At 55.6% G+C, this 27092-nt stretch overlaps 10 protein-coding genes across 10 annotated transcripts; 4 read left to right on the plus strand and 6 right to left on the minus strand.

Moving 5' to 3' along the window:
- Positions 1-27: 27 nt before the first annotated feature.
- Positions 28-1983, minus strand: ISF_03601 (fatty-acid amide hydrolase; the record flags this gene model as incomplete). The annotated part of the gene is made up of 6 exons (XM_018847207.1): positions 28-143; positions 197-284; positions 337-1070; positions 1142-1283; positions 1343-1612; positions 1681-1983. The coding sequence occupies 6 exons, from the start codon at positions 1981-1983 to the stop codon at positions 28-30; spliced, it is 1653 nt and encodes a 550-aa protein (XP_018705414.1).
- Positions 1984-2885: 902 nt separating this feature from the next.
- On the minus strand, positions 2886-3797 carry ISF_03602 (yeats; the record flags this gene model as incomplete). The annotated part of the gene is made up of 2 exons (XM_018847208.1): positions 2886-3475; positions 3560-3797. 2 exons carry the CDS (start codon positions 3795-3797, stop codon positions 2886-2888), a joined length of 828 nt encoding a protein of 275 aa, XP_018705415.1.
- Positions 3798-4257: 460 nt separating this feature from the next.
- On the plus strand, positions 4258-5182 carry ISF_03603 (NAD dependent epimerase/dehydratase family protein; the record flags this gene model as incomplete). Its single annotated transcript, XM_018847209.1, has 2 exons — positions 4258-4364; positions 4417-5182. 2 exons carry the CDS (start codon positions 4258-4260, stop codon positions 5180-5182), a joined length of 873 nt encoding a protein of 290 aa, XP_018705416.1.
- Positions 5183-5295: 113 nt separating this feature from the next.
- Positions 5296-6201, minus strand: ISF_03604 (pre-mRNA splicing factor syf2; the record flags this gene model as incomplete). The annotated part of the gene is made up of 1 exon (XM_018847210.1): positions 5296-6201. One exon carries the CDS (start codon positions 6199-6201, stop codon positions 5296-5298), a length of 906 nt encoding a protein of 301 aa, XP_018705417.1.
- A 529-nt stretch (positions 6202-6730) lies between these two features.
- Positions 6731-9422, plus strand: ISF_03605 (hypothetical protein; the record flags this gene model as incomplete). Its single annotated transcript, XM_018847211.1, has 2 exons — positions 6731-8133; positions 8636-9422. The coding sequence occupies 2 exons, from the start codon at positions 6731-6733 to the stop codon at positions 9420-9422; spliced, it is 2190 nt and encodes a 729-aa protein (XP_018705418.1).
- A 6259-nt stretch (positions 9423-15681) lies between these two features.
- Positions 15682-16552, plus strand: ISF_03606 (hypothetical protein; the record flags this gene model as incomplete). The annotated part of the gene is made up of 3 exons (XM_018847212.1): positions 15682-15869; positions 15954-16013; positions 16084-16552. 3 exons carry the CDS (start codon positions 15682-15684, stop codon positions 16550-16552), a joined length of 717 nt encoding a protein of 238 aa, XP_018705419.1.
- A 1070-nt stretch (positions 16553-17622) lies between these two features.
- Positions 17623-21782, minus strand: ISF_03607 (ATPase, P-type, phospholipid-translocating, flippase; the record flags this gene model as incomplete). The annotated part of the gene is made up of 2 exons (XM_018847213.1): positions 17623-17797; positions 17875-21782. The coding sequence occupies 2 exons, from the start codon at positions 21780-21782 to the stop codon at positions 17623-17625; spliced, it is 4083 nt and encodes a 1360-aa protein (XP_018705420.1).
- Positions 21783-22922: 1140 nt separating this feature from the next.
- ISF_03608 (epoxide hydrolase) lies at positions 22923-23951 on the minus strand (the record flags this gene model as incomplete). The annotated part of the gene is made up of 1 exon (XM_018847214.1): positions 22923-23951. The coding sequence occupies one exon, from the start codon at positions 23949-23951 to the stop codon at positions 22923-22925; it is 1029 nt and encodes a 342-aa protein (XP_018705421.1).
- Positions 23952-24641: 690 nt separating this feature from the next.
- On the minus strand, positions 24642-25720 carry ISF_03609 (pinin/SDK/memA domain protein; the record flags this gene model as incomplete). Its single annotated transcript, XM_018847215.1, has 4 exons — positions 24642-24986; positions 25050-25118; positions 25185-25647; positions 25704-25720. The coding sequence occupies 4 exons, from the start codon at positions 25718-25720 to the stop codon at positions 24642-24644; spliced, it is 894 nt and encodes a 297-aa protein (XP_018705422.1).
- Positions 25721-26177: 457 nt separating this feature from the next.
- ISF_03610 (PHF5-like protein) lies at positions 26178-26668 on the plus strand (the record flags this gene model as incomplete). Its single annotated transcript, XM_018847216.1, has 3 exons — positions 26178-26194; positions 26264-26537; positions 26627-26668. 3 exons carry the CDS (start codon positions 26178-26180, stop codon positions 26666-26668), a joined length of 333 nt encoding a protein of 110 aa, XP_018705423.1.
- Between the last annotated feature and the right edge of the window lie 424 nt (positions 26669-27092).

Consider the following 27092-nt stretch of genomic DNA (forward strand, 5'->3'; position numbering starts at 1 on the left):
ATATGGCCCTGGAAACTCGGCTACTTTCTATTTGTTGAGGCATGTGTCGATAACTTTGGAGATGGCCAGACACTCTTCGTCTCGCATGGTTGGCGTCACAATCTGGATGGTGCAGGGCATGCCCTCCGACTTGGCTGGCTTGTCTACAATTAGAATTAGCATGGAGCCAACAGACGAAAGAAAAGAATATACTCACATTCTGAAGCATACTGGCCTGGCTTCACCTCAAAAGTGTCCCCTTCCTTGGCAGTAGCCTTGCCAAATGGAATTACACATGCCGGGTACTGTGACAGGTCAGACCAACTCCCTTGCTCAACCACCCTTGGAAACACTTACATCAATCAGATTGAAGATGGTACCATACGCCGAACTTGCGAATTCGTCATGCGGGGCCGCGGTGTGCTGCATCAGCGGCCCAATTACCGCATCCAGGCTGTGCTTGGTGTACGTCGCGTGCCACACGCCCGTAATCTCCGCTCTCTTCTTGTTCAGCGCCGACAGGAGCGCCAAGCCCTCGAGGCCCTTGGCGTCCGCCAGGTACGTCCACGGCGCGAACGTGATGCCCTTGTACAGGCTCGTCCGCGAGGGGATCGGCGGCTCGCCCGCCGCCTCCACGATGCGCTGGCCCGTCGTGTCGAGTGAGAAGAGGCCAAACGCTGCCTGTATGGACTCCCAAAGCATGCACTCGGACGGTTGCAGCCGGACGACCTCGTGGCCGGCCGCGGTGAGCTGGGCGGCGGCCCGCTCGACGGCGTCGCGCACCGGCGGGTGCAGAGGCAGGGCCGGGTCGGCGGGCATGACGCCGATGCGGAGCTTGCGGCCGGCCTCGACGGTGACGGCCCGCCAGGGGATGTCGATGACGCTCGGGTCGAGCTGCCAGGGGCGGGCGTCGATGACGACCTTCATGAGCAGGCTGAGCGCATCGATGTCGTTGGCGAGCGGGCCGATGCACGACTTGATCTGGCGCATGCCTGGGTCGACGCAGATCTTCAAGTCCCCGCCGGGAATACGGCCGACGGTAGGGCGGAACCCGTAGACGCCATTACAGGCTGCTGGAAACCGAACAGACCCTGTGATAGGTGTGAATCAGCGGCGACACGGAGATGGATGGAGGAAATTGGCGCCCCGTCACTGTACATACCTCCTACATCAGTGCCCAGACCCAAAGGCGAGCCTCTGAATCCCACAATGGCGCCTTCACCACCACTAGAGCCACCAGCCGAAAGACTCGTATTGTGTGGGTTCAGTGTCCGTCCAAAAATGTTGTTGTGGCTGTCGACTGTCTGCACATGCCAACGCTTCAGCAACATCTCCTCCGCGCGTGCAGCACCGGAAAACTCACCATCATGGTCTGCGGCACGTTCGTCTTGCAGTAGATGACGGCGCCATTCTTGAGGATGATGTCAACCACGGCCGAGTTCTGCTCCGACACGTCGTCGAAGAAGCCCACCAGGCCGAGCGTCGCGCCGGCCCCCTCGACTTGCACGTTGTCCTTGACGCTGATCGGCAAGCCGTGAAGGGCACCCAGCGGCTCGCCGGCAGCCCGCCTCGCGTCCAGCTCTGCGGCCCTCTGCAAAGCCCTGTCGAAGAGGATTTCCGTGCAGCAATTGAGCTGATGTCGCTCACCGTCAGCGATGGAACCACCAACAAAGGGAGATGAGGTTGCGAAAGACTACTTACGAGTTGGTGACCGATGGCGGCGCGCTTGCAAAACGCAGTCGTCACCTCCAGCGCCGTCAGCGTCCCGCCCGCGAGCGCCTGCAGCAACGCCGACACGCTGTAGGACTCGGTGATGGCGAGCTCCTTGTCGGAGAGGATGCCGGAGTGCCGGCAGATGCCGAGCTCGAGGACGTTGTTGTCGTGCTCTTCGAGCGGCGTCTGGAGCTCGTTGATTAGCTCCGACTTGAGCCGCCAGCCCTCCGGGATGGTGTTGGTGAGTTGTTGGCGTCGCTCCGCCGCTTTAGTCTCCCAATCAGCAGCCATGATGTTTTTTGTATAAGAGTACTGTGATGAAAGTATTGCGGATAGGAGCAAGATGAATTGCAAAAAGAAGCAAGGTGTGTTGAAAAAGTCAGAAACAACGCGGTGTTGAATAGCTATAGCTAATTCCAACCTACAGCTGCAAGCGGGAACGTCTGAAGTAGTGCAGAATGCGGGGGAACCGGCGTGTCCGCGGACCCGAACGGCCGAGGCTGCGGCTGCGGCCGGGGAACCCCTTCCTGTGGGTAAATTTGCGTCGATCACGTTCATCCTATTTACTCCAGAAGTGGCACCATGGGAAAGAGACGGGAATTCAAGGTGGAACTCACGATTCGCGGACTGCCTGTGTGGTAGGTACTATTGAAGTAGTAACAGCATGGTAATTGACTCTATGTTGAGATACGCTGAGCTCTCAACTACTATCCTAGGCATGTCATCGTGTCGCTAGAAGGCTGCAGAGCAACATGCAAGGCACATTTCTTCTCATTGTGGCAGGATGGCCAGTTTCAGAATAGCTGCCGCACATAGTCCGATATCAGCCCAGTATCAGCCGCAGCCGCTTGCAGACGGATATCCTGTATCTGCGTCCGCTGAGCTAATTTGGCATCCAGAGAGTCTCATGAGCCCATCGAGCAGCGTAGGTATAGTAGCTGTGGATTATGCATGAGCCCTGAGAGGTACGCGGCCGGCGGATGAGCTTCATGGTGGGCAGCCCTGCACCGCAAAAAGCAAGGTACACACAGCACCTCAGTTCATTCATACGCCCGGGACTGCTGTGTTGCTGCAGGGCCGGAGTCTGTTCTGGCCCGGAGCGCGCCTCTAGTGGTGCTCATCGAGGCCTTGGGTTTGTTGGGCTGTTTGCGCGCGGTGGACGGCTGCCGAGGTCGTGCGCCGCCGCCAGCCTTCTAGACTGGCTTCGGCGCCGCGCTGTTGGCCGCCGCCGCCGCCACGTTCTCGGCCTTGAGCTTGGCCAGCAGCTCCTCCTTTCCCTTGAGCTCCGCGAGCACCTTGGCGCTCATCTCCTCCGTACGGGCCTGTGCGTCCTTGAGCCGCTTTATCTCCGCCGCCTCCGTCTCGCGGCTGAACGGCGCCGCAGGCCGGTTTTGTTTGGGAATCATGGCCGACCGCTCCCATACGTTGTCGCTGTCGGGTGCCGGGAGCGGCGGCGTCGGTCGGTTCTTGCCCTTGCCCTTGCCGCCGCCGGCCGTCTTCCAGCCCTTGGGCACGGCGCCGCTCGTTAGAATATTGTAAAAGACTTCGTATGGTTCGTTGAATAATTGCTCCTCGTAACTCCACGCGCGAACCTCACCATTCTTAGTGATCATTGCCTGCTTCTCCTCCTCGGTTCTTCCAAAGGGATGCAAGCGCAAATAGTGGTAGAGTGTTTGCGGTTTCTCGCCAGATTCGTTGACGTAGTATAGCTTGACGGTGATGTCGAATTCGCCCCATCCGGTTTCACTGACCATGAACGGCTTTCCGGCTTCGCCTTCAATCACTGTTGCGTAGAATTACGGGATCAGTCATCTTTATTTTTGGCCGATGAAGACGGCAGCTTATCGTGGGAGAGGGGCGGACGTACTGCGCACATGATTGGGGATAGACTCGTGCAGTTTGAACTGGACGCGTCGCAGCCAGTATGTGATATCCGTGTCTTCGAGGCCTTTGACAAAGACGGACCAGGAATGCGTATGGTTATCGGGCGCGCCGACCGGTCGGGGGTTCGTTTCGCTGAAGGGCACTGCTGTCGTGCCGACAATGAATGGGCGGCGAACCTGGGTGAGCTTGACGCGCTTGCCCAGCTGGTTGTTAGGCGCCATGTTGCTACGCGTCACAGCAGTGTCCCAAAGTTTGTGTCTATCCCAGTCGAGATGGGGTCGTGTTGACTCGCAGTAACGGTCTCGGTCTCGATCGCGCCACAATGGATGATTGATTATGCAAAGAATGGCGACGGGACGGATTTTCAGCGGGCACGGCCATCATGACTTAGCGCTGCAAGTCCGCTCAACAGGGTTTGCCTAAGGAATGAACCACGCCCCACCACAGCTCCCAGTTCGATCGCTGGCGCCGCGAAATGACTTCATGGTTTCATCTTCTGATCTGATTTCTTTCCCTTTCCAATTCAACTCCGCTCCTGTTTCTTTTTGGATTTTACCATCAGCACTGAATTGAAAACGCCCAATCCTCCCGATCAAAGTGTGTTTTTCCAGTCAATCATCACACTCAGTAGTCGATTGCGCAGGGCCGAAGCAACTACGCTGTCACGGAGCTCAAACGACCATGGTCGCAGCAGTAAAAAGGCTCGTTGTTGCCGGAGGCAACGGATTCCTTGGGTCAAGGATATGCAAGTATGCAGTGGGAAGAGGATGGGATGTTATCTCTATTAGGTACGGAATTCAGGCCTTACAATTGTATTCATTCCACTCACACATGATGTAGCCGGTCTGGACAGCCCAAATGGGACAACGTCACCTCATCAGCAGCTGCACCGAGCTGGTCGCACCAAGTGACCTGGGAAAAGGGCGACATACTCAAGCCTGCCACATATGCGCCATTCCTGCAAGGCGCCGACTACGTCGTCCACAGCATGGGCATCCTGCTGGAAGCCGACTACAAAGGTCTCGTGTCTGGCCGCGAGTCCCCCATCGCGGGCATCCAAAAGGTCTTTGCCGCCACGAAGGACCGCGGTATCAACCCGCTAGAGGTGAAACCGGGTGAGGATATCAAGCCTTCCAACCCTAGCGACCAGTTCTCCTACGAGGTCATGAACAGGGACAGCGCCGTCGCCCTGGCTCGCCACGCCGCCGACGCCAAGACCAAGGCCTTTTGCTACATCTCAGCGGCCGGCGGATCTCCCATGCTGCCCCAGCGCTACATCACAACCAAGCGGCAGGCTGAAAACACCATCGCGACCCAGTTTCCCGAGATGCGAGGCGTCTTCCCCCGTCCCCCCTTCATGTTCGACGAGTCGAGGAAGGTGACCATGGGTTTGGCGGCCATGGTCGGTGCCGGGGCGCTGTTCAACAAGGTCACCGGTGGGTACCTAAACACGTTCATGGGCGCTGCAGGTGCCAAGCCGGCCAAGGTAGAGATGGTTGCCGAAGCCGTGGTCGAGGCGCTTGCCGATGAGGAGGTCCACGGGCCGATCGAAACGGCACAGATGGAGGACCTGGCGCACAAGGCTTGGAGGAGAACGATGTTGTAGTGTCATCTGATCAAAAGTTCTATTTCCGGGAAACCCCATATGCAAACGCTAAAGCTATAATGTACAATAAATCCAACCCGTAACCCATGTATCCGAATTAATAACTCTCCCTTCTAAATCATGGTCCCGCGTTCAAAGCTGTCGCGGATATCAGACGTGTACTTGTCGTAGAAGCGCGCCAGCTTTTGGTTGAACTGCTTGTTCTTCTCGTTGATGTACGTGCTGTCCCCGTCGTCGCCATTCTTGGCCTGGCGCTCCCTTCTCTTCTTCAGGCTCTGCGCCTCGGCCCTGTTGATGTCGGCCACAAGGCGGTCCACCGCCGCCTTGTCGGGCTTGTTCTGCGCAAACGACGTCGAGTCGGCCGTCGCGTAGAACGTCCCGTCCTTGTCCACGGCCAGCATCTCGCCGTCCTCCGTCTCGACAATCTCCAGGCTGCCCGCCGCGGCGGCCTTCTCGATCGCCGCCAACTTCTGCTTCGTGTACGCCTCGAGGTCGACGTCGAGGTTCTTGAGCTGGCGCTTGTAGACATTGTTGCTCTCGGCCTGGTAGTCCTGGAAGGCGTTGTTGTCGCGGTGCGCGGCCTTCTTCTTCAGCCGCTTATCCCAGCGCTCGCTCTCGTCGACGGTCCAGTCCCACGCGCGCTTGCGCTCAAAGTCCTCGCCCGCGTCCTCGGCGTCGGCCTTGAGCAGCTTGTACGCCGCGATGTCGTGCCGCCGCCGCAGGGCCGTGAGCTGGGCCGGGTCCTCAGCCAGGCGCTGCGACTCGCGCGTGACTTCTTTCATGTTGGTTTCGGAGGAGCTTTTCGCGCGGGCCTGGAGCGCCTTGAAGCGCACCAAGCGATCTTGCGTCTTGGAGGCAGCATCAGAAGTGGATGGTGCTTCCTTGTCCTTTTCGGTGGTTTCTGGCACTGGTGAAGGGGCTTTTTCCTTGGACTGTTCTGTGGTTGCGTCGGGCGCAGCGGCTTGAGCTTCCTCGGCAGCGTCTGCCCTGGTTCTTCTCTTGTTTGCGGGCGGCGACATTAAGATGGGAGTCGAGGTATGTGCTGTACGTGTCGAATCAGGTCGGAGGTATGAGATGGTTAGAGGTGCACGATCTTTTCAGTGGTGCTGAGAGGCAGAATGCGGCGCAGATGTAGTTATGGGCTCGAGAGTGCCTGCATCGACTGGGATGGCACCACCAAACTTTCAGTGACCATCGGAACAACAGTGGCTGCGGTTCCGAGAAAATTGGCCTGCGAATCCCACAGCGCTGATTAGCGGCCTGACAGCGCGCCCAGCTCCCCGAGCGATGCGCTAGATTGCCAAAATACGGGGGTGGACCTTCGCCAGATCCCGCTGGAGTCCGCTGGAGAACAGCTTGCCCGTGCCGTGACTTGTCTGTCCCGCTTTCCCCAGACTGTTCAGACGAAACTGCGTTTGCACAGTACGATCGAGATACTGTGGTAGCGGTAAAGGGACTCCCCCAGAGGCTTTCAGGCGCATATTGGGAGCGCCATACCAAGTTGCCGAATCCATTTTAAGATCTCTCTGCCTTGCCAGACCCCCCACGATGAGCCTGATCGTCCAGCGGGCGTGGCGACCCACGACCACGAGACCTCATCGTGTCGCGACGCAGCGGCGCTTCAAGATGTTTGAGCGCAGAGTAGACAAGAACAACAATGTCTACTACACACTCTCCAAGCGCCGGCCTGTCCAGGATCCAAACGTGGCTCCAAGTAGCCAGAAATTCTTCGAGATGCCCAACCTGTTACTGGACCTCGATGCGGAGGGAACCCGCAACGTGCGCACCTTCGACGACAAGGATGAGGAGCAGCAAGTGGCCATATGGCGCGTCAATCCTAAACGCGAACAAGTCAAATTGAAGCTTGCCGACTTGGAGAGCCAGCTGATCGAGTCGCGCAAGCGAGCGCAAGACGTCGCTGCCAGCCCGGCCAATATATGGCGGCTGAGCTCGCACGATCTCCTGGCTGCCGCGCTCTACGGGCCACCCCGCAGTGACAGCGGTGCTGTCACAGAGACTCCATGCCCAGACACCCTCGAAGGCTCGCACCTAGTTGATGCCTTGCGTCGAGAAAACGGCATTCCGGGTCATGTGAGTGCCTCGGACGCTCTGCTGCTGGAATGGATGCTCTCGCGCCGCTACAGCACCGACAGCACAAAGAGCAAAAACAACGAGCCTTTACTCAACGCCTTTGGCCTTGTGGAGTCTCTGCAATCACAGACCTCGATTGTCGGGATACGGCGGCTACTGCGCAACAACCTGTGGTCTTTCACAAGCATCAAGGCCTACTTTGGCCCTTCCAAGAAGGAGCACGGCGCTGCGGCTGATGTTGCCAGTGAGATTCGAAGACGGTGTATCGATATACTGGGCTTGGGAAAGATACAAAAAAACCAGGCCTTGAACTGCCTCGCGCTGGTTGGCGGCCTGTTGGAGAAGACGTCGAAGGGGGGGATGGAACCTGATCAGCGCTTGCTGGGTCTGGCCCTGAGAGTATCCCCTTGGAGCGGTTCTCTTGTCGTTTTATCTGAATGGATTCGCCATATCCACACAACCATATCATGGGAAGAATGCTCCGAGATTGTTGAGGATGCGGCAGCATGCATCCAAAGTTGCTCCATGTTGCTAGTGACGCAGCCAGAGACAATTGCCGACCGTCAGCTGCTGCTGCAACTTTTGACCGGCCTCGACGAATATGAGAAGATTTCTGCCGAATCCCTAAGGTCGATTATTTTGAGCTGCTTGAGAGGAAAGGGCTCCAAGAGCGTAGCAAGCCAAGTATGCGGCGCGTATGCGAAGCTTCTCGGCGAACTAGGAGCTGTACGAACATTGCTCAAAGAATCAGAGAGCAAAGACGGGGCTCTTCGTGAAGCTTGCATTGCTGTCTTAAAGGGTACGCTGAAGTACAGCGAGACCTTGAAAACTCAGGGCGTCAAGATGCTGTCGATGGAAGAGTGTGTTAGAATGGATTATCACGATATAACGGGGTAGAGGGCCACCTTTGAATTTATTGTACATTGTCTTAGGCTACTTCAGATACAAGCTCCTTATTGAATGTATTTGTGCCGTCACAATGAAGATGGCTTACGGTTACGCATCTCTAGTGTTTTAATGGGACATAGTGCGCGCGAAGGGCTCAGACTTAGGTGCACAAGATCAACGCAGTCAATCGCTTGAATGACAAAATATTGAGAAGAATTTTGGGGAGAAGCTCTGGGCTTCCAACGGCAAGTGTGGCTCTGAAAAGTTCCGTCTTTCTTGCCGCGCCTCAGATACCTGTCCTGCCTTCTTGCTGCCTTGCTGCCCTCCGGTTGCCTTTGTGCAACAGAGCTTCACGAACGTAAAAAACACACCGACAACCATTTTCCCACCATTTAGGTCTTCTCCATTTGCTCACCTCACACCAAGCAAACTATTTGATACCCCCCGAATAAAAGTGTTCTGAATAACGTTTAGGATGTGTCCAGCAGACACACCCAGGGCCGCGGAGGCGGCGGACGACAGCAACGGCCCGCCGTCACCAGAGTCCCAATACACCGCTTACAATACAAAGAGCGAGACCGTCATCGCCGTTGAGGAATTTTTCATGGCTTCCACTGAGTCGATCAGATCACCAGAAGAAGGTATTGAGAGGCAGATTGAGCTGGACGAGGGCCTCAAGGTCAAGGACGAGCGTCAAGACGAGTCCTTCACAAGTCAGAGTTCCGCTGGCTTGGAAGACAAACAGAATGTCAGCTTCAAGAGAGAAGCAACCGAAAGTTCCGACGCCCAGGTCTCCTTCGAGTCCCGGTCGAGCGACACTCAGTACCAGCAACAATGGCGACGTAGCGCAGCGCCGTCACCGGGCTCTTCGGTCGCCGCCGCCGCCGCCGCCGCCGCTACCGCCGTCCGCGACTACAAGCTCATTGACGACCTGGACGTCCTAGACATTCTCGACAACTACCCATTGATAACTACAGTGTGGGCCACCACCGTTCCCTGCCGGTGCGGTACGTACGAGTTCGTCGGCTTGTGCGGGCATGTCGCCCGCACCGAGGAGTACAAGTGCCGCGAGACTGTCGCGCAGGACTCCGGCGAAGTCGTTTTTTGCAACCTCCCAGTACCGCGTCACATCGCCGACGCCTACGTTCTCAACCGGGCTTGCCCGAGCTGCCTCAAGCTCGAAGACGCCGACTTGCGATTTCCCGCACCCGTCCGCAAGAAATCCTACCCTGGCCCTCACGCCGGCGTGTTCGAGCCGTGAAGAAAGAATGCTTGGCCGGGCACCAGCGGGATGAAGGCGCATTGTATTGATGAGGCAATTTGTTGTTGCAGATGCAGGCTGTTCTAGCGGTGGCCAGGAAGGGAATGTAGTCACATGTGCGGCTCGCAACGGTTGATGATGAGGCCCCTCGAGAACGTTACATAGGCGCACACCCCGTCGGCTTACAGCAGGTGTATGAGCGATATTGCCTTCTAGTTTGGCGGGATTTTCTCTATTCGGCTCTTTCGGGTGGCTTGATGGATTATTTTTGGCATGGAACTTTTGCAGCCCGATCTTCTGGTTTCATTGCTTGTGACCCTCGTCAGGAAAAGGAGGCTGTGTTTATGAAGTGACGCAGCGGGTGAGAATTGTCGCATGGAAATTCGGGGTCGAGGCAAGCCTGGAATCTCGGATCTGCAGAGAGTAAGAGTCACTAGTTATTACCAAGAATTCCTTTTTTACGTCAAGGCTTCCCTTTCGCAATGAAAAGTGAAATGAGACACGTAAAATGAGGTTACTACTTGCCGCGGCTCACCGTTTTGCTACAGAGCCCATCGTCAATGTAGCATAAACTATTAGCGGAGCAGCAATCCGCAAAAAATATAACGTAATTGAACTCGTGGTCGGCAAGTCCCGACCTCTGTTGCGCTTTGCAATCGTGCGCGAGATGTCCAGGTTTGACATCTTGGCATATTGAAACGTCCGGGCGTCGTTCGACAAAACGCGAACCGTGATAGATTCAAAGCGAAATGGGCAGAGGCCCCAGATAAAGCAACTCTATATTTGAAGAGATTTCACACTCTGTGCCTTTTTTCTGGCCGTCAATGGACACCAACACATGTCAAGGTCAACTGCTTGGCAGGCCGGAGATCGGCCCAGTCGGCCGCCGATCCGGGTGCCAGACCGCCAGAATGTCACGGATCGCGTCTTTTCAGATTTGCGTGCATTTGATCAGGCTGCATGTTCTCCGTTTCCAGGAGATTGGGTTTTTTTCGAAAAGTTTGTTTGTTTTTGATCCCTAGTTAGCTGAAGAACTGAAGCCTCGCGTTACAGCCCCGCAGCCAATCAGCCACTGTGTGGTCTTCCTGCTTCTTCTATTCACGTAGAAGGGATCAACGGAACAACTTTGGGTCGAGCCTATTCGGCTGAGGCAATTCGGCCCATCTAGTGGAAGCCTGATGAAAACCCCATAACCGTGAGTTGATAACCGTCATCGATACGAAATCCTCCAGTAGAGCGGCATGGCAAGACATATGGATAGCAGCATGCTCTGCTTTATTATTTCACGCGTCATTTGAAAACTGAAATAATGTCAATACGTAAAGATCATCGCACCAAGTTACAGGTTCATAGTCGACCAAGCTGGAATGTAGAATTCAAAACCAGTGCTACTCTGAAAACAAACATCCGAAAGAGGCGTCTACGTGGCGGCCGACGAGAAGGATTGAATGAGTCCAAAAATAGCCCAAGGAGATTTTCTCGAGAGCAGCCAAGGAACCGTTTACCTAGCCAGATAAGGTACTATCCTGTATCCCATAGCCTTGCTTTTGTTTTCGTGTCTGTTATTTGGGTTTTTGTGGGAAAATGTGCCGCGGCTAGTATTAAAAAAGTCAAACCGTCAAGTGGTATAGGCCGGTTTGGGCACGACAACCCTATTCCCCCTTCGCGCTTGGCATTTTCGACAAAATTGCATGAAATCGTCATTCTGGCATGTAGCTTGCTTCGCGCTGCAGTCGATTTGTGCACCCGAGAAAATTTTTCGTCGCCACGCGTTATGACTTGTGATTAGCACCCGATGCCTCGACTTGTCATGTCCACTTGTGGGCTCCAAGGAAGGGAATCGCTGGCGGCAACGTGCATCGTGGACTGGCTATTGTAATGCACGCCCCGTTTCCACAGGCATCGCCTTGTGGGCGTTGGCATCAGAGCGGCCTCAGGTGAATCTTGACGGCAACACGCGGGAGGAGCAGGTGGGCTTTCGATGAAATCTTGGTTGAAAATTTTCAAACGCCAGTCGATGCCGGCATCTTGCACGGGGCGAGGAACTCCGTCACGAAACGGCAGTTATTCAAATCGGTGCCTCGTGTACGGCACGCTGCGCTCCATCGTCCGTACTTGGCGGGCTTGTCAGTCTCGGGTTTCCATTAAACCAACGTTGAGCATCCGAGTAATTGCAAAAGGTCCTCCGGAATCCATATTGGGGAACTATTTGTCAGGTCATCGGTGTGTTCTCGCTTTGAGGGCTATCAGGATACCGCCTGTAATGAAGTTGGCGTAAGGCTCGGGCATTCTCAGCTTACTGATACCAGCTCGACAGCCCGTGGTAGCGCCAACGCCGTTGGACAATCAGGTCCCTTCATCTTTATGAGGCTGTTGTCTGTGAGATTTTGGATCAAGCTGGTAGTTGCATTGCCCCTCCACCTGTTCAAGACCTCCCATGATATGATATTGTGCATGGCTTCCGTCAGCAGGTCTGACGGCAGCCCCAGCTTGAAAATTGCCGACTTATAGCCACAGCTGATACTATTCGTAGACGACGCAGCTAATGATGATGAGAACAGAGTTCCACCATGTGGAGAGCGAGTTGGTTCCCAGCTGAGAGCATGGTGTTGCACAACCTGGTTGACCTGTTCCAGCCGACCCGGATGGCTGACCACTTACTCGCCTGTAGTAGTTAATAATGGAGCGAGCAAATTGTGAGCCAGGCCCGAATCCCACTCAAGCATGGAAAGCAAGTATTCGGCTCTATTAAATAATGCAAATGCAACCCCTCGCGCCAACGAGAATGGGCCGGGTAGCTTCAGGCACATCGAAAGCCCGTGGCGTGGCAGCATCGGCTGCGGGCCGTTAGCTAAGAATGTCCCCGTTTACACCACTTGCTCAGATAATGGCACTATTGTGCTCTTACTTGCCTTCCATAACGCGATTGGATATCCACAAAGGCGATGTTTTCTCGCCATCAATCCAGGAATAACGCAAGTGTTGCAAAGAGTCGGTAAAGGCGCAGCTCGTGGGGTTCAGGGGTTCCGCGACGGCAAACCAGTGCCTCAGCCCACTCACATAGAACCTGGTACTGATACTTTTACCGACACGGGAATCGGAAGCTGAGACCGTTCGCCAACAGCGCCGAGCCAGCTGCTGGACACATTCCGTACGTCCATGGTGACCTCACCACTGGCGTATTAGTGCCCGTGACGGGTTAGTTACCAGTAGCTTAAGCGAGGGCCGTGTGTGGGCTTTGCTGCGCGAGAACGCCATCGTGGCCCATCTTGCCTCTTTTCCATCTTGCCTCTTTTCAGCCAGTGTCACCTGGACCTTCGAATTGAACTTGGCTTGCTTGGGATGCGGGGGTTCTATCCCTGGTCAGCCCAGCCCAATACCTGCGGATCCCCCGCCAACATTGCATTTTAGCAAGCCCCTTCAATCATGTAGGTAACTAATAGATGTTCCTGGCAGTTGGAGAACAGTACCAGTATGCAGGAGATTCGGTATGATGTTGACTTGTTCATTGATGATTCGCTTCCGGCCTGAGAAACTGTGCCTGGCGTATTCGTACAGTCGTCATTGGATTTGTGCAGGCATCTTCCAGGGGCCAAGTGCCGTAATGGCTGGGCGAGTGGTGTCGCAAGGCCAATCACGCTGGCCTATGTTCGGGAAACCCTTTGAACAAGCAAATCCGAGCATGGTGTGCGACGCTTCTCCCTTCGTTTCTGCCGGGTTACTGGAAATGGTGTAGCCAACCCTATCCCGCGTGAACCCTGGCTGCATTAGGGCGGTCGAGGATAGAGCCAGCCCGAGTATCAACACGGCATGCTTCGACAGTAGGGTAGCAGTGCTGTCGCACCAGATGGCACATCGCTAGCCTATTCAATCCAGAGTTTCAGCGCACTGCCGTTGTGGTCAGGGGCCGCCACTCTTGGGAGTAGTCATCGCGGCCAAAGCCAGCGGAAAGAACCGTATCATGGTCTGGCAGGAATGACCTCCTGCTGGGGTGATGTATAAAAAAACAGGCCGAAGTGGACGGCATCTCGCAGCGCAAGGGGCTTATCCCGATAGCGAGCGATGCTTGGGGTAGATAACGCTGGTCGTTTGCGTGCGGGCTTATCATGGTTGGCGCGATGGCCGGAGTATATCGCGTGGCTGGTTGTAGTACAATCGGACTAGATAGACACTTCAAGATAGAGAATGGTAGCTTTGGTTACCATCGATATCGGGTTGCCATTCTTGTGCGGGCATACCAATGTAGAAGGAAAGTTAAAGAATGTGGTTTTGCCCGTCACCAGCTGTCAACAACTCGCAGCTGGCAATTGCTGCAACAAACACCCCTCACTCTCAACTCCCTGCTCTATGCACAGACATCCCATGATACAACATCGTCATCGGCATTCGCCATAATACCATTTTCATACCTGCTCAAAATATCTTCTTTACCAAAGTCCAGCTGATCCATTTTCTTGGCTTCGCTAGTTTCATCAGAAATTGTCGCTGCTCAACCCACCCCGGAATTTGGCCAACCGAGGAATAGCACATCATACCCCCGCGTCTTGCATCAACAGAAGCGCCGTGTCCATCTAGTCTGGGCTGCTTCCACGACAGCTGCGAGAGTTTCATCGATAGCTGCAAAGGGTACCACCTAGCCCATTTGTTTGAGAGCCTGCAACCCTCGAAATCCCCACCATAGCTGCAAGACTCCGTTTCGCCGTGCGGGGAGCTCAATAGAGCTTGCAGTCGATATCCTTGCTGTGAGTGGGCAGCGAAATGCAGACATCCCGAGTCTCCCAAGACAGCTTGACTAATAATGAGCCCAAACTAACAGATCAGGGTCGACACGTTCACCCCTTGAGCCGTCCATACCATACCATACCAGCCATCTCGCTCGGCCGGCCAAGCTCGCAAGACGACACACTGGACCGAGACGGACCACAGGCGTCACGCCCTGGCTCTGCTGCTCCACCAGACAGCAATAAACAAGAGACGGACGGACACAGAGGTCACTGGCTGGCTATCCAGGTTATCCAGGCCGAACACACAAGGACCTTGTGGGCTGGCAGCTCGGACACAGCGCCGTAGTGGCACCAGCAGCGCACAACACTCCGGCCACTGGGTAGACACCACCGGGGTGCAATCCACTTTAATAGTTGGTTCAACAAAAGGCAAAGACTGTGCGTGTGTTGCAATTATTGGCACATTGGCGCAAGTGTGCCTGTTTCGCAGCCTGTCAAAAGCCGTCAACCAGGGCCAGCGAGGCACCCGCTTCTGGTACCAAGAAACGCCGCTACGTCCCACCCAACGCTAGGGGCTTTTGAGAGAAAAAAAACGACATTTTTATGCCCTTTGCAGGCGCAGCAAGTCTCCACTTGTAGCCGATTTGCAAAGTCATCCAGTCAATCACGACACCGGGTCGAGTCACACGTCAGGCTTGCGCAAGTCCAAGGGGGCGTGTGTCGTGTCTCTTGTTCGCTGCTGGCTAAAGTCAAGGGCAGCTGCAAGAAAATTTATTCAAGGGAAGCCGGGAAAATCTATACAATATACCCCTGCCCGTCACCAGGCTGAAGAGACATCGTCCGTTTCTTTCCTTCATAATCCCCATTCCCTCCCATCCCGGACGGCAGCCTCTCTCTCACTTGTTACACACACGCATAAGTACAAGTTGCCCAGCAAACTCTCAACCCTGTCTTGCCTTCGACTCGCCGATTCGGAGAGCCAGATCCACCAACTGCTGACTACGAGCAAGATTAGTCACTTGCTCACGCATATTTTTTTTAACTTCTCGACCAACTTGGAGACTGGGCTCTGTGCGTGGACTACCGATCTCCGGTCCACTTGTGTACTCCGTCAGCGTACGGGCCAAGCGGAACACCGAGCTACAGTCGCATTGCGACAAGACAGGACAAAAAGAGTCACATCGGTAATAAAGCCGGGCCTCCTACCATTGTCTTCTCGTCTTTCCCTTGCATCTCCTTTCACGCTTCTCCAAATTGCATGCAGCCTGCATAACAATTGCGCGCCCAACAATCGACATCATCCGATTAATGGTCTTGTTCCTGTACTTCGGCCCAATCTCTTTGCCCGACGTCGACGTTAGACTCGGCAACCTCAACGGCGGTGACTAGCAGCACCACTCAACACGCGTTCAGTTAATTCTCTATCCGGTCTTGGATCCGTCTGTTTTTCTTCCAACCCTACCGTACCGGGGCCTTGCAGCTCCTGCAAATCTCTCCTCTACACCAATTCACCACCCTCCTTCAACAACACGGCCATGCCTCATCACCAGAGACGCAAGTCCGGTCACGGCCACGGCGGTGCCACCGACACCCGCAAGTCCGACTCCTCGAGACAGGTCCGTCCTACACTGTCACGCCGATACACTCCCACAACGATACAACGCTCGTCGAGGACTCCGCGTTACGAATCGTCTTCAGAAGACGAAAGCTTCCCACAATTCTGGTACGTTTTCTATCATCAATGCCGCGAGCCGTCTGGCGTATCCCGTTTCACTCCACCCAATCCCCGCTAACGTCATCTCTACAGCATGTCTTGCGAGAAGCAATTCCTCCCTGCCAGTGACAACTTTCTCTACTGCTCTGAAAGGTGAGTCAATCCGACGCTAATGTGCAGTCTTATATCGCCATGTTTGCACCTGCTAATGCGCCGAGTATAGCTGCCGCCGATCCGACCAATCCTCCTCGTACTCTGCATCGTACAGCTCTTACAACGGTGCCAACGATTACAGCCTGGCTCGCCGCCAATCATACTACGCTTCCGACTCCGAGCCCAAGGACATCATCCCCCAGGCTTCACCATCGAGGCCCGGATCCATGCTTTTTGCGACGTCACCTCCCGCGACTCCCGGCACATACTACGGATCCAAGCCGGAGTCCGCCCTCTCCGCACTCCGTTCGCTGACGGCGATCCACCCGCCCAGCCCACCTTCACCAACGGGAAGCACGGGCGGATTCTGGCCCTTTGGAAAGAGCGCCGCCACAAGCCCCAGCTCGTCCTATGCCCGCCAGCACATGCTCAGCATGGAAGGCGGCTACCCCTACCACAGCTCAATCGACCGCCCGCTTCCGTCGAGGTCGTCCCGCCGCAAGAGCAGCGAGCTCGTTACTCCCATAGTTGGCCGATGAGCGAGCAAGCTGCTACAACGCGGCGTGCGATCTTGAGAGAAAAAAAAGGGGGTGGCCGATTACCAGCAGCAGCGGACGAGCTGGACAGCATTCACATTGCTCTTAATCTTTCATTCCAACATGGACTACGCATTTTACGAAGCATTCGACGAACATATTTCAACATCTCTTCTTTACTTGTTTTTTTTTTTGCTGAAACTAGCGTTTCTTGGATATTGTACACTTTTCGCTCCTGTTTGTTGGGGAGGTTATTCTGTACACGCAGTTGGGAAACCACGACGGAAACTGGAGTCAAAAAACATTGGGAGGTGAAGGAATCTTCATCAAAACATGAAGGCGTTTTTATTACATTATACATGATTTTATACTTATACAGAGATACACCAAACTTGTTGACATTGCATGGAAGTGGAACAGGGGGCCTCGTCTGTTCCGACTCTGCTTGAGTCGGACAGTCGAGAGCAAACGTGGCGTGGTTGAGGCGATTTTGGTAGTTTCAAGGGAACAAGGATGACGTTTTGGGGTCTCGGAAGTCGTTCTGTCTATACGGTGATACAAATTCACTTCTCTGATACCAACCGTATGCCAAAGAATGCTATCTTCATACGTCCTGCTTAAAGTGAAGGCGTCTTAGAAAGAAGTGGTGAAAGGATGCTTGATTTGATCGACGTAGATGTGTGTATGTACCAAGTTTGGGGAATGCCCATGCGAATGCAAAGCCGTTACGAAGGGCAAAAGAAACAAAAAAGACATCGGGACTGAGAAGAGGAAGAAGAAGAGGTGGTGAAAATCAGCTCGCAGGAAAATGCCATACATGAAGAAAAACAAGAAAGAAAAAAACTCGCCACCCTTTTCGCGCCAACGTCCTGTCCTCCTCTTTTTTGGTAGTCCCACCCGTAGCAAAGAATGAAGATGTAGAAAACAGCCCAAATCAGTCTCCCTCCCTCTCTCTCTCTCTCTCTCCTCTTTTTTCCTTCGAAGCAGAGAGAAGCACAGTTCGAGAAACAGATAGAAAATACTACAGAAATGCAAAATTCTGCACGCCCCCAAACACACGTACGAAGCTGCGGCTATTGCGGACGTGAGCTCGCCATCTCGCCGTACCGTCCACGGTTCTTGGTGGTGTCGTATGCCTGCAGCACGCGGGTCTGGCTCTCGTCGGCCTGGGAGAAGGCGTAGCCGCGCTGCTTCCGCATGCGCTGGACCTGGCGGACCTTGCGGATGGCCTTTTGGAACTGCTCCATTCTGTATTTTCACGCGCGCGGTTAGCAAGGGAAAGGAAACAATCATTGAGGGTTGACAGGGGAGGGGCGGCAACGAACCTGGGGCGGTAATCTTGAATGTTGTACTTTTGAATCTCTTGGATATGGTGGTAGGTCTGGGGGCGGTACATGCGCTTGGCGTACTTCCAGGTGAAGTCGCGCAGCAGGCAGATGCCGGCGAGGGCGACCGTCTGCAGCCAGAAAATCGGGCTGCTATACAGACGGGGCACGACGCCGTGGTACTCGGCCGAGATGGGGATCATGGGCGCAACGGTGCCGTACGCGGCGATGAAGACGTACCAGACAGCCATGCTGCCCGGGATGGCCATGACGTGATACTTTGTCCAGTTGTTGGTGACGAGCGCGGCCTTGCCGAGGACCGTCAGCAGAACGGCACCGTAGAGCGCCGTGCCCCAGACCCAGTGGCCCGCCGTCTTGCCGTCGCCCTGGATCAGGTCCCCGTACCAGATGAGCTCCGCGAAGATGTACAGCACGATCGAGTGGTAGACGGCATTGGCGATCCACTGCCAAAAGACCTTGATCTTGAACGACAGGTTCTGCTGGCCCATGGTGTACAGCTGGGGGTAGCGGTCGAGCAGCCGCGCCGAGATGAACTGGTCGAGGATGCCGATGGCGAGCGGGGGAAAGACGGTGTAGAAGACGTTGTAAAACGACAGCGTCCACGACTCGTAGATGACCTGTCCGGAGAAGACGTTTTGGAAAGCGTACCAGAACTGCGTCAGATACAGAGTGATATTCTTGTAAAAGGAAAACAGAATGGTCTTGCTGATGCGCTGGTAGCTCCACGCGCCGTGCACGAGCAGCAGCTTGCGCAGGTAGCGGAACTGCGCAATCGCCACGTCGGCACTGCGCGCCGCCTGCAAGCCCTCGACGCCGCTGATGCCCACGCCGATGTGCGCCGCCTGGATCATGGAGACGTCGTTGGCTCCGTCGCCGATGGCGAGCAGGATCGAGCTGCGCTGATACTTCTTGACGAGCTTCACCACCAGCGCCTTCTGCAGCGGCGACACGCGGCAGCAAATCACCGCCTTGCACATGATGGCCAGCTTGAGGAACAGCTGCTCCAGGTCACGCTCAAGCGCAAACGTCAGCGACTTGCCATCAATGACGAGCGCCAGCGTCTCCATCTCAATCGTCCCGTCGCCTTGTGTGCGGATCGCGTCGATTTTCTTCTGTAGGTTGTCCCGGGTCGCCTCAGCAGACTCCTCATTGACAATCAGGAGCATCATGTCTTCGCTGAGCAGCTTGCAGCTCATGCCAATGTTGATGGCGGTCTCCTGCCGATCGCCGGTAAGGACCCAGACCTTGATGTTGGCCTCTTGGAGCGTGTGGATGGTCTCAGGAACACCGTCCTGGAGACGATCCTCAATGGCAGTCGCACCGAGCAGGGTAAAGTCGTGCTCAATGATTTCTGCAGCCTTGTCCAGCTCGTCGGCTCGGTTGCCACCGACGGTGGTAGCCGCCGTCTCGAAGATGCGTTGCCACTCTTGGAATTCCTGCTCCGGAACTTCACGCATGGCCAAGCAGAGTGTTCGAAGACCTTCAGAGGCGTACTCCTCCAGGTGGCGCAAGGTGGCATCCACATGCGGATTTTGGTCGTGTAGGCGTTCCAGGATGACGGTATCGGCACCCTTGCAGTAGCAGCGAATTTTTCCATCTGGGCAGCGGTAAATCGTCGACATTCTTTTACGGGTAGAGTTGAACTCGCAGACGGCCAAGAGCTCGTATTCTAGCTCCTGTCCGCCAACTTCAATGATGACCGCTCTGGGTTTACGAGCAAAGAATGTATATCCAAGCGTCTTTGCACCGTCAACCAGCGCACCCTCATCGGGCGAAGCTGCCTGGTACTTGATTCTGCCTTTCTCGTCCACCTCCGGAATGACAGTGTGGCAGGTAGCCAAGAGCGCGAGGAAATGATCAATTGCCTGCGCGGTGTAGTGGCCCTCTGCCAGATTGGATCTGAGCCGCTTAAAGTCGTGAATACCAGTTTCGATGTCATCCGGTGAGGTTGCACGTCGGTCCTCCGGAGCATCGTCCGAGTACATGATGCCACCAATAGAGCACTGCTTGAACTCCATCATGTTGCAAGTCAGAGTGCCAGTCTTGTCAGAAAAGACATACTCCACCATGCCCAGTTCCTCGACCAAGCTGGACGTTCGGCAAGTGGCGGGGGTATCCGTCTTGTCGTAGTACATATCCAGATCGTCGTTGATGAGGATAGCGTGCCAGTACTTTACCAGCTCAACAGTGACGAAGAGCGAGATGGGGACGAGGGCAGAGAACAAGACCCAGTACGTCACCATGTCCTTGAAGAAGGTCTTGAGGGCAATACCGACACCAGAAATCTTGTCTAAATACAGATAGCCATAGTTGTGGCCACTGACCTGGCGCGTAACCAAATCACCAACGGTACAAGCAGCGCTGAGGACAAGAAGCATGCCGACAAGGATCAGCACAAGAGAGTTGACCTGTCGCTCAACTTTGGTTCGCTTGATGGGTGCAGCCGTAGCATTGCGCATCAGCTTGGTCTCGTGGCCGGTAAACACCACAACACCGTGGATCCAAGGTGTGTTTCGTAAGGTAGCGCCACGAAGGACGAGTTGCTCCGGGTTCAAAGCAAGCTCACGCTCGCCACCGCCGGCTTGCATAGTTAGCGTAGCCTCGTACGTGTACAAACTGCTGTTTGGCTGTTCGGACTTGATGCGGCCCGTCAGACGACTCAACTCGCTAGGGGAAACCATAGTTGACGTCTCGGGAAGCGCCTGCTTGATTTTCAGATTGGTCTCGCCATCGAGGTTTGCAGTTTCAATGTAGCAGAGACCTTCAGGCTCCGAACTAGCCAAGAGAACGAGATCCGCAGGAAAGGGCTCTTCCGATTCGACTCGGACGACGTCGCCGACTGCCACGTTGATCCATTTCGTTTCCGTGAAGCTGGAGCCCCGCAGGACTTGTGCTTTCGAAGTATTCAGGGCATTGTCTGCCTGTTTTCTTCGGTAGTCCTCCACCAATTCTTTACCAGCAGAGATCAACAGCACAATGAGTAGGGGGGCGATGGTCGTGTACCGATTCGTGGGCGAAAGACCGGGAATTTGTTGGAGCGCCGCCGTGAACAGGAAGAAGACGTTGGCGACTTTGGAGAATTGTTCAAAGAGAAATTTTGGCAAAAAGGTTGCAAAGTTGTATTTGGCGGTGGAGATGTGATTGTCGACATACTTGTTCTCGGCATTAGCGGGGGGATTGTTGAGGTAGATGATTCTAGGGCCTAGGGTCGAAGGATCTGGTTTGCGGGAGCCGAAGCCGAATTTGAAGTTCCCTAGATCGAACCCGCCACCTCCGCTGCTGCCGCCGCCTTGTTTTTGCTGGGGAGGTGGTGACACACCGCCGCCCCTGTCGTGGCCTCCCTCGGTCAGCGGGAGATCCATCTCCGAGTAGCCCTGGCCGCGGCTCATTCGGTTTCGGAAGCGCCCCAGAAAGCCTCCGCCGAGGCCGAGGACGCTGTTTCGTTTACGCGCGGCTTGCAGGCCGGCACTCGTAGAGCCGCGCATGGTCGAGGCGCCATCGTTCTGGTAGTACGAGGCGCGGTCGGCGGGGTAGTCGTCCAAGTCGTCAGCGTAACGCTGGTAGTTGCCCAGCTCGGAGGTCTGGCTGTATTGGCGGTTCATGTAGGGGCCGGCGGCGTCGAGGTCGGAGGGGTGTTGTTGCCCGGTGCCAGCACCGGGCTGGTGACGGTTCGGGGAGCTGCCGGTGGCGCCGACAAAGTCATCGTAGGACACTGAGGGGCGGCCCTCCTGGGCCTGGTTGTAATTCCTCAGGAGGTCGTCGTCGTTGAGCGCGGATCGCTGGCCCTGGCTGTAGACGGGCTGCTCGTTGTCGAGGTCCAGCAGCAGGTCGTCGGCGTCATGCGACCGGCCGCCGCGGGGAGGACCCCCAGGAGGTCGTCCAGCCATGCCGGGGGGGAGCGGCAGAGCGCGCGCGCAGGTGGTGTGGTGAGCTCTGGGCGCAGGACTGGGGAGCTCATGCGAAGGAACCAACGCGGGCTTGGGGAGCGGGCGGTATAGCGGTCGTGTAGGAGGGGAAGGTGTTCTAGGTTTTCAGTCGTGAGGGCGGGTGTTGGGATGAGGGGAATCGATGGGATGGTCGGATGGGTTAAACGTTGGCGCGAGAATGGATGGGATCGCCAACCTGCGACGTTGTAGATGAAGATGCCAGGAAGCACAGCCTCCTTGGTTGCGTGAGCTTGCAGCTAGCCCGCTGTGGCTGGCTGGCTAGCAGTAGCAAGGCTTAATTTTGGGGGATGGTGATTGCTCAGAGCTCGGGCTTAGCTGAGGGAGAATATGCCTGGTCCGCATCAGAGTTGAAAAGAACAAAAAAGGGACTCTTTATTTGGCTTTCTTTCCTGCGTGGTAAGCTGTTAGTTGAACGGAATTTAATTTGGGCGAGCCTGACAAAGCCGCCCTGTCCCCTATAACACGAGAGAGGTGCAGCATCCGCTCCAGCCAACACTTGAAAGGGGGTCTGCCTGTTTGGTTGGCGCTGTCGCCTAGAACTTATTCGTGGCCTTCACCCCTCGTCCACGTATAACGTTGTGGGTACGAGGAGGGCCTAAAATATCTATTCTCCTACCCAAGTGCCTATTTCCAGCGCATCGCTATCTGCCTACCCAGAATACTTTCTCAAGGGGCAGGTTGGCGCGCAGCATAGCCCCTGACTGCGTGTCGCTGGTGCAGATGAGCCACACCATTTGCCACGTTCCAGCCTGGGGCTGGCTGACTTGGCCATCCAACATGATGACCTAACCGCCTTGTGAAACTCGTGAGCTTTGCCATTCCACCGTGGGATGCTCAATGCTCTCAATGGACGGGCCAACTGCAACAACAAACAAGCGCATATTATTATGTCATTATCATATCGATCGCTATATGTTCATCATGCACTAGTGAGGCGCCGATAGCAGAACGCAACGCAAGACCATCTACCCGCCAAAAGTCTTGATATCATAGTACAACTTGTTATTTGTTTTGTTTATTTGGTTCTATATATTCATTTACTCATCCTATCAGCTCTCGTGGCTTTAAAAATAAAGCCCCTTAAAGCGATGCCTTGGACGTCGTCGTCTTCTTATCCAGCCACTCGCTCACGATGCCATTCACCTCGTCCGCCTTCTCCACCAGCGCCCAGTGGCTCGCGTCCACCTCTGCCCTCGTCAGGTCCTCAAACTGCGCTTCCATAGACTGCGACATGGCCGGCGGCAGCGCCGCGTCCCTGCTCGCGGCGATGAACAGCGACGGCACCGCCACCTTGCTCTGCTGCTGCTGCTCGGCCAGCTCTTTGTCCGCCTCGAAGTTGAGCGGGCGCGTGCGGTACCAGTTGAGCGGCCCGCGCAGCTCCGGCGCCTGCTGGCGCGCGTACTCATCCGCGTAGAAGTCGAGCTCCTCGGCCGACAGCAGCGGCGACGGGCCCAGGCCGTCGAGGTTCTCGAACACGACGCCCGAGCTCACGCGGAAGCCAAGCTCGCCGTTGGGGCCCTGGCCGCCGTACATGGCGTTGAGCAGCTTGCGGATGGCCTCGCGGCCCTGCAGGCGCGCCTCGACCTCGGGCCCGCCGAGCTGCAGCTGGTACTTGAAGTTGGTCAGGATGCCGGCCTGGATGAGGTCCTCGAGGGCCGTGTACTTGGCGCTCGCGCGGATGTACGGCGTGCAGACGACGAACGCGCGGCGGATCAGCTCCGGGTACCGGTCCACCATGCGCCACGCGACGAGGCCGCCCCAGTCGTGGCCGCCGAGCACGATCTGGCCGTCGGCGCCGACGTACTTGCGCGCCAGCTCTGCCAGGTCCGCAGTGGTGCTCTTGAAGGTGTACTCGGCTAGGTCGGCCGGCGCGTCGGTCCGCGCGTAGCCGACGTTGTCCGGGACGATGACCTGGTAGCCCCGGGACATGAAGAAGGGCACCTGCGCGCGCCAGCCGAAGCCCATGTCCGGGAAGCCGTGCACCAGCAGCATAGTGCCGACCTTGGCGCCCTGCGGCTCGCCCACGATGTAGTGGTACTTTTTGCCGCGGATGGTCTCGTAGTGGCTGGTGACCCGCGGGTCGTTGGGCTTGAGCTTGCTCGTGTCCATGATCGGAGGCTATGTCTTGGTCGAGAGAAGGTATTTGTGTGTGGATGGATATAAGATGGATGGGATGAGAGCTGGACTAGAGCTTGCCAGCACGGCCTATTTATAACAAGAGAGGGAGCTTAGGACCAAACTTGCTAGTGACATCTGACAATACTATAGCTAGCTGCCCGCAATAAATGTAACTCAATGGGTAGGGCGGGGTGGTATTTATTAGTGCAGACAGGAATCGGACTTTTGGCTTTCAGACCGTCTCCCAGACCCTGGTATCCTGGGCCTCGGCAATTGACCAGTGTTGATGAGACATCAGACGCCGTCCGTTATGCCATAACCTTTTACCATAACGCCCAAGTAATATTTGAAATGTTTAATTTTTCAGCTAGAAAAAAATTGTCCAATCCGTGCACGGGTCAGTTTGTTTGGTTTGCCATGTATCCGTATTAAGTAGTGTAAAGGCAAGCCGTGCAACGATGACGTCCCCTCCGGACACCTTGCGGCTTGCGGCCCATAAAACTTTATCACTTCCGCCTCACATCCCCGCTCCGGAGCTTCCAGGCCTGGGTTGGGTTTTCGTCCCAAGATGGATTATAAAAATGCCCTGATATTTTTTAATCTTGGTGTAGTATTGGAGCCATTTTCACTGTACATTGCGGCGCCTGTCTCGCCTATTGCGTTAATAACCCGTGACCCATGTTAATATATTACCATGTCCTCTCCGTCGTGTTCCACGATGTCTCCCGCGTCATCGTGGGCTTCATGCCGTGTACCCTCGTCGTCTCGATCGCCCGTGTCGCTGTTCATCTTCTTCGGTGACTCCGCATGGACTGCCGTTCCGGGCGAGGCAGCTGACGGTGACCGTGGCCGCTCCCTAGGCGGCGACGACGGCCGTGGTCTGACGGCGGCTCCGTGTCGCTCAATGTGCCACCGTCGGCGTTTTTCGAATTCGCTCTCCTCGCGCTGCACAAGCTCTCTCGCCTTTCTCCTCTGCTCATCTATAACATCTTGTTCCTCGTCCGTGCAGCGCCAGGGTAGGTAGTACTGCAGCAGCTCCCGTTAGCTCTGTATTCTCTGCAGCCGTTGTGTGGGCAAAGGCAAACTCACAATCTTGGGCTCGGCTTTGGTCTGTAAATATCTTGCCACCGCCAGCTTCTTCACGTGTCGATTCCGCATCTGCGCTCACACAAACTTGTTAGCTGGCTGGCGCACCCCAATTGCATTGTCAAACAGCCCACGTACAACCTCCTCGTCAAAGATGATCTGCTCTCTGACGCGGACCGCTCTGAGCTGCGCGAGCCTCTCGGCCCGTCGCTGCCCATCCTCGGACGCCTGCTTATGCATGCGCTCTTGTTGGCGCTTCTCGATTTCTTGTCGGCGCTTCTGCTGCGCGTTGCTCGGGCCCTGATTAAGCGTGCTCAGCAGTCCGCCGAACAAACGCTTCCCCCGCTTCTTGTCCTCCTGCGTAGGGGTCCGGCGCTCCGGCGCGGGTGCCTCGATGGCCATGTGGTCTCGCTCGGGCGACCGCGAGGGCCGTCTTGCGCGGTCCTGATCATCCTCGTCCGCATCGTATCGAGTACGTTTCGGTATCTCGTCGCGGCTGCCCGGTTCTGGAGACGCCTTGCGCTTTAGTGGCGGTGAATCGCGCGAGTCTGTAATCTCCATTACATCCTCAGCTTTGGTCTGTACTTCTACAGTGGCCATCCTATCAAGATCAAGTCAGAAAAATGCCACTTGTCTCCATTTGCGACCGGCACTTACGCGTCTGGCGACACCATTGCTTGCCCTAATCGCCGTTGCTGTTGAAACAATGTGTACTGCAGCCGTCGAGATACTGCGCATGTACCAATGGATATCTCACAGCATATCGCATGCTCAGCGGTGCCGGCGCTGAGAACAATATGGTAAGAGGCGTCGCAGAAAAAAGTGTCGTTGGTGGCGACTGGGCCACTGTAGCTTCCCTGAATGACGGCTTCTTCAGTCCTTGTTAGCGCCCCGCTATCGGTTCACTCGCTGCTGTGTTGAAGCTTCGCCCCCGCTATATGATTGGCCAACCGCCGAGGTCCCAGGCTGAGAAATCGACTTCACATCTCTTGCTGCTCAGGCGACACTAAGCTACCTAGGTATATTTGCGACCGAGCTCTTCTTCCCCCAGCAACCTTCTCTTCACCTCCTACAACATCTCCTTGTGCAATCGTCTCTACCAAGCGAACTTTCTCCCTCTGAGCCGCAAAAATGTCGCGCCATCACCCGTAAGCCCGCCTCCCCTTCCTCCCCCCAGCCGCGCAAAACTTCGCTAACCTCCTCGCCCACGCCCTCAGCGATCTCGTCATGTGCCGCAAGCAGCCCGGCATCGCCATCGGTCGCCTCTGCGACAAGTGCGACGGCAAGTGCCCTGTGTGCGATTCCTACGTGCGCCCGACCACGCTCGTGCGCATCTGCGACGAGTGCAGCTTCGGCAACTACCAGAACAAGTGCGTGGTCTGCGGCGGCGAGGGCATCTCTGACGCCTTCTACTGCTTCGAGTGCACGCGCCTCGAGAAGGACCGCGACGGGTGCCCAAAGATCATCAACCTGGGTAGCTCACGGACAGATGTACGTCGTCGCGCGCTTTCCCCCCGTCCTTGCCGTTTCATCGCGTTTGCCTTTCCCGTTGCTAACAAACACGCCACCCCCCTCAACAGTTATTCTACCAGAAAAAGACAAATCGAGCGCCGAATTACTAACCACGGAGAGGCCCGGGTCGGGGCACGCTTCGTGGTACGTTGGCAGCGACCAAAATGAATATAAAGCAATTACACACAAGACTCGTCTGTTTGGTTTTTCGCATGGGCTGGAGTTGACGGCGTTTGGGTGACGCATGTGATCATGGACATCTGCTACCACATAGACATGGGAAAAACAAAAGCTCATAGCAAGATAATGTTCAAAAAGTTATATTCGGATTTAATATGCAACCTGGCTTTTGGCAAAGTGCACCTCTTTGTACTTGCAAAGTGGCTTGTTTGGTCATTAGTGATACAAAAGAAACCGTTAAAAATCTCCAACAAAAAAAAGCGAACCCGCGATAAACTCCGTCAAGGATGCAGTAGCAAAATATATAGTTATTATACACTAGATGCACGAGAATGGATCGCCAAGGCTGTCGAG

The sequence above is a fragment of the Cordyceps fumosorosea genome (assembly GCF_001636725.1).
Source record: "Cordyceps fumosorosea ARSEF 2679 chromosome Unknown scaffold_7, whole genome shotgun sequence".
Taxonomy (NCBI): domain Eukaryota; kingdom Fungi; phylum Ascomycota; class Sordariomycetes; order Hypocreales; family Cordycipitaceae; genus Cordyceps; species Cordyceps fumosorosea.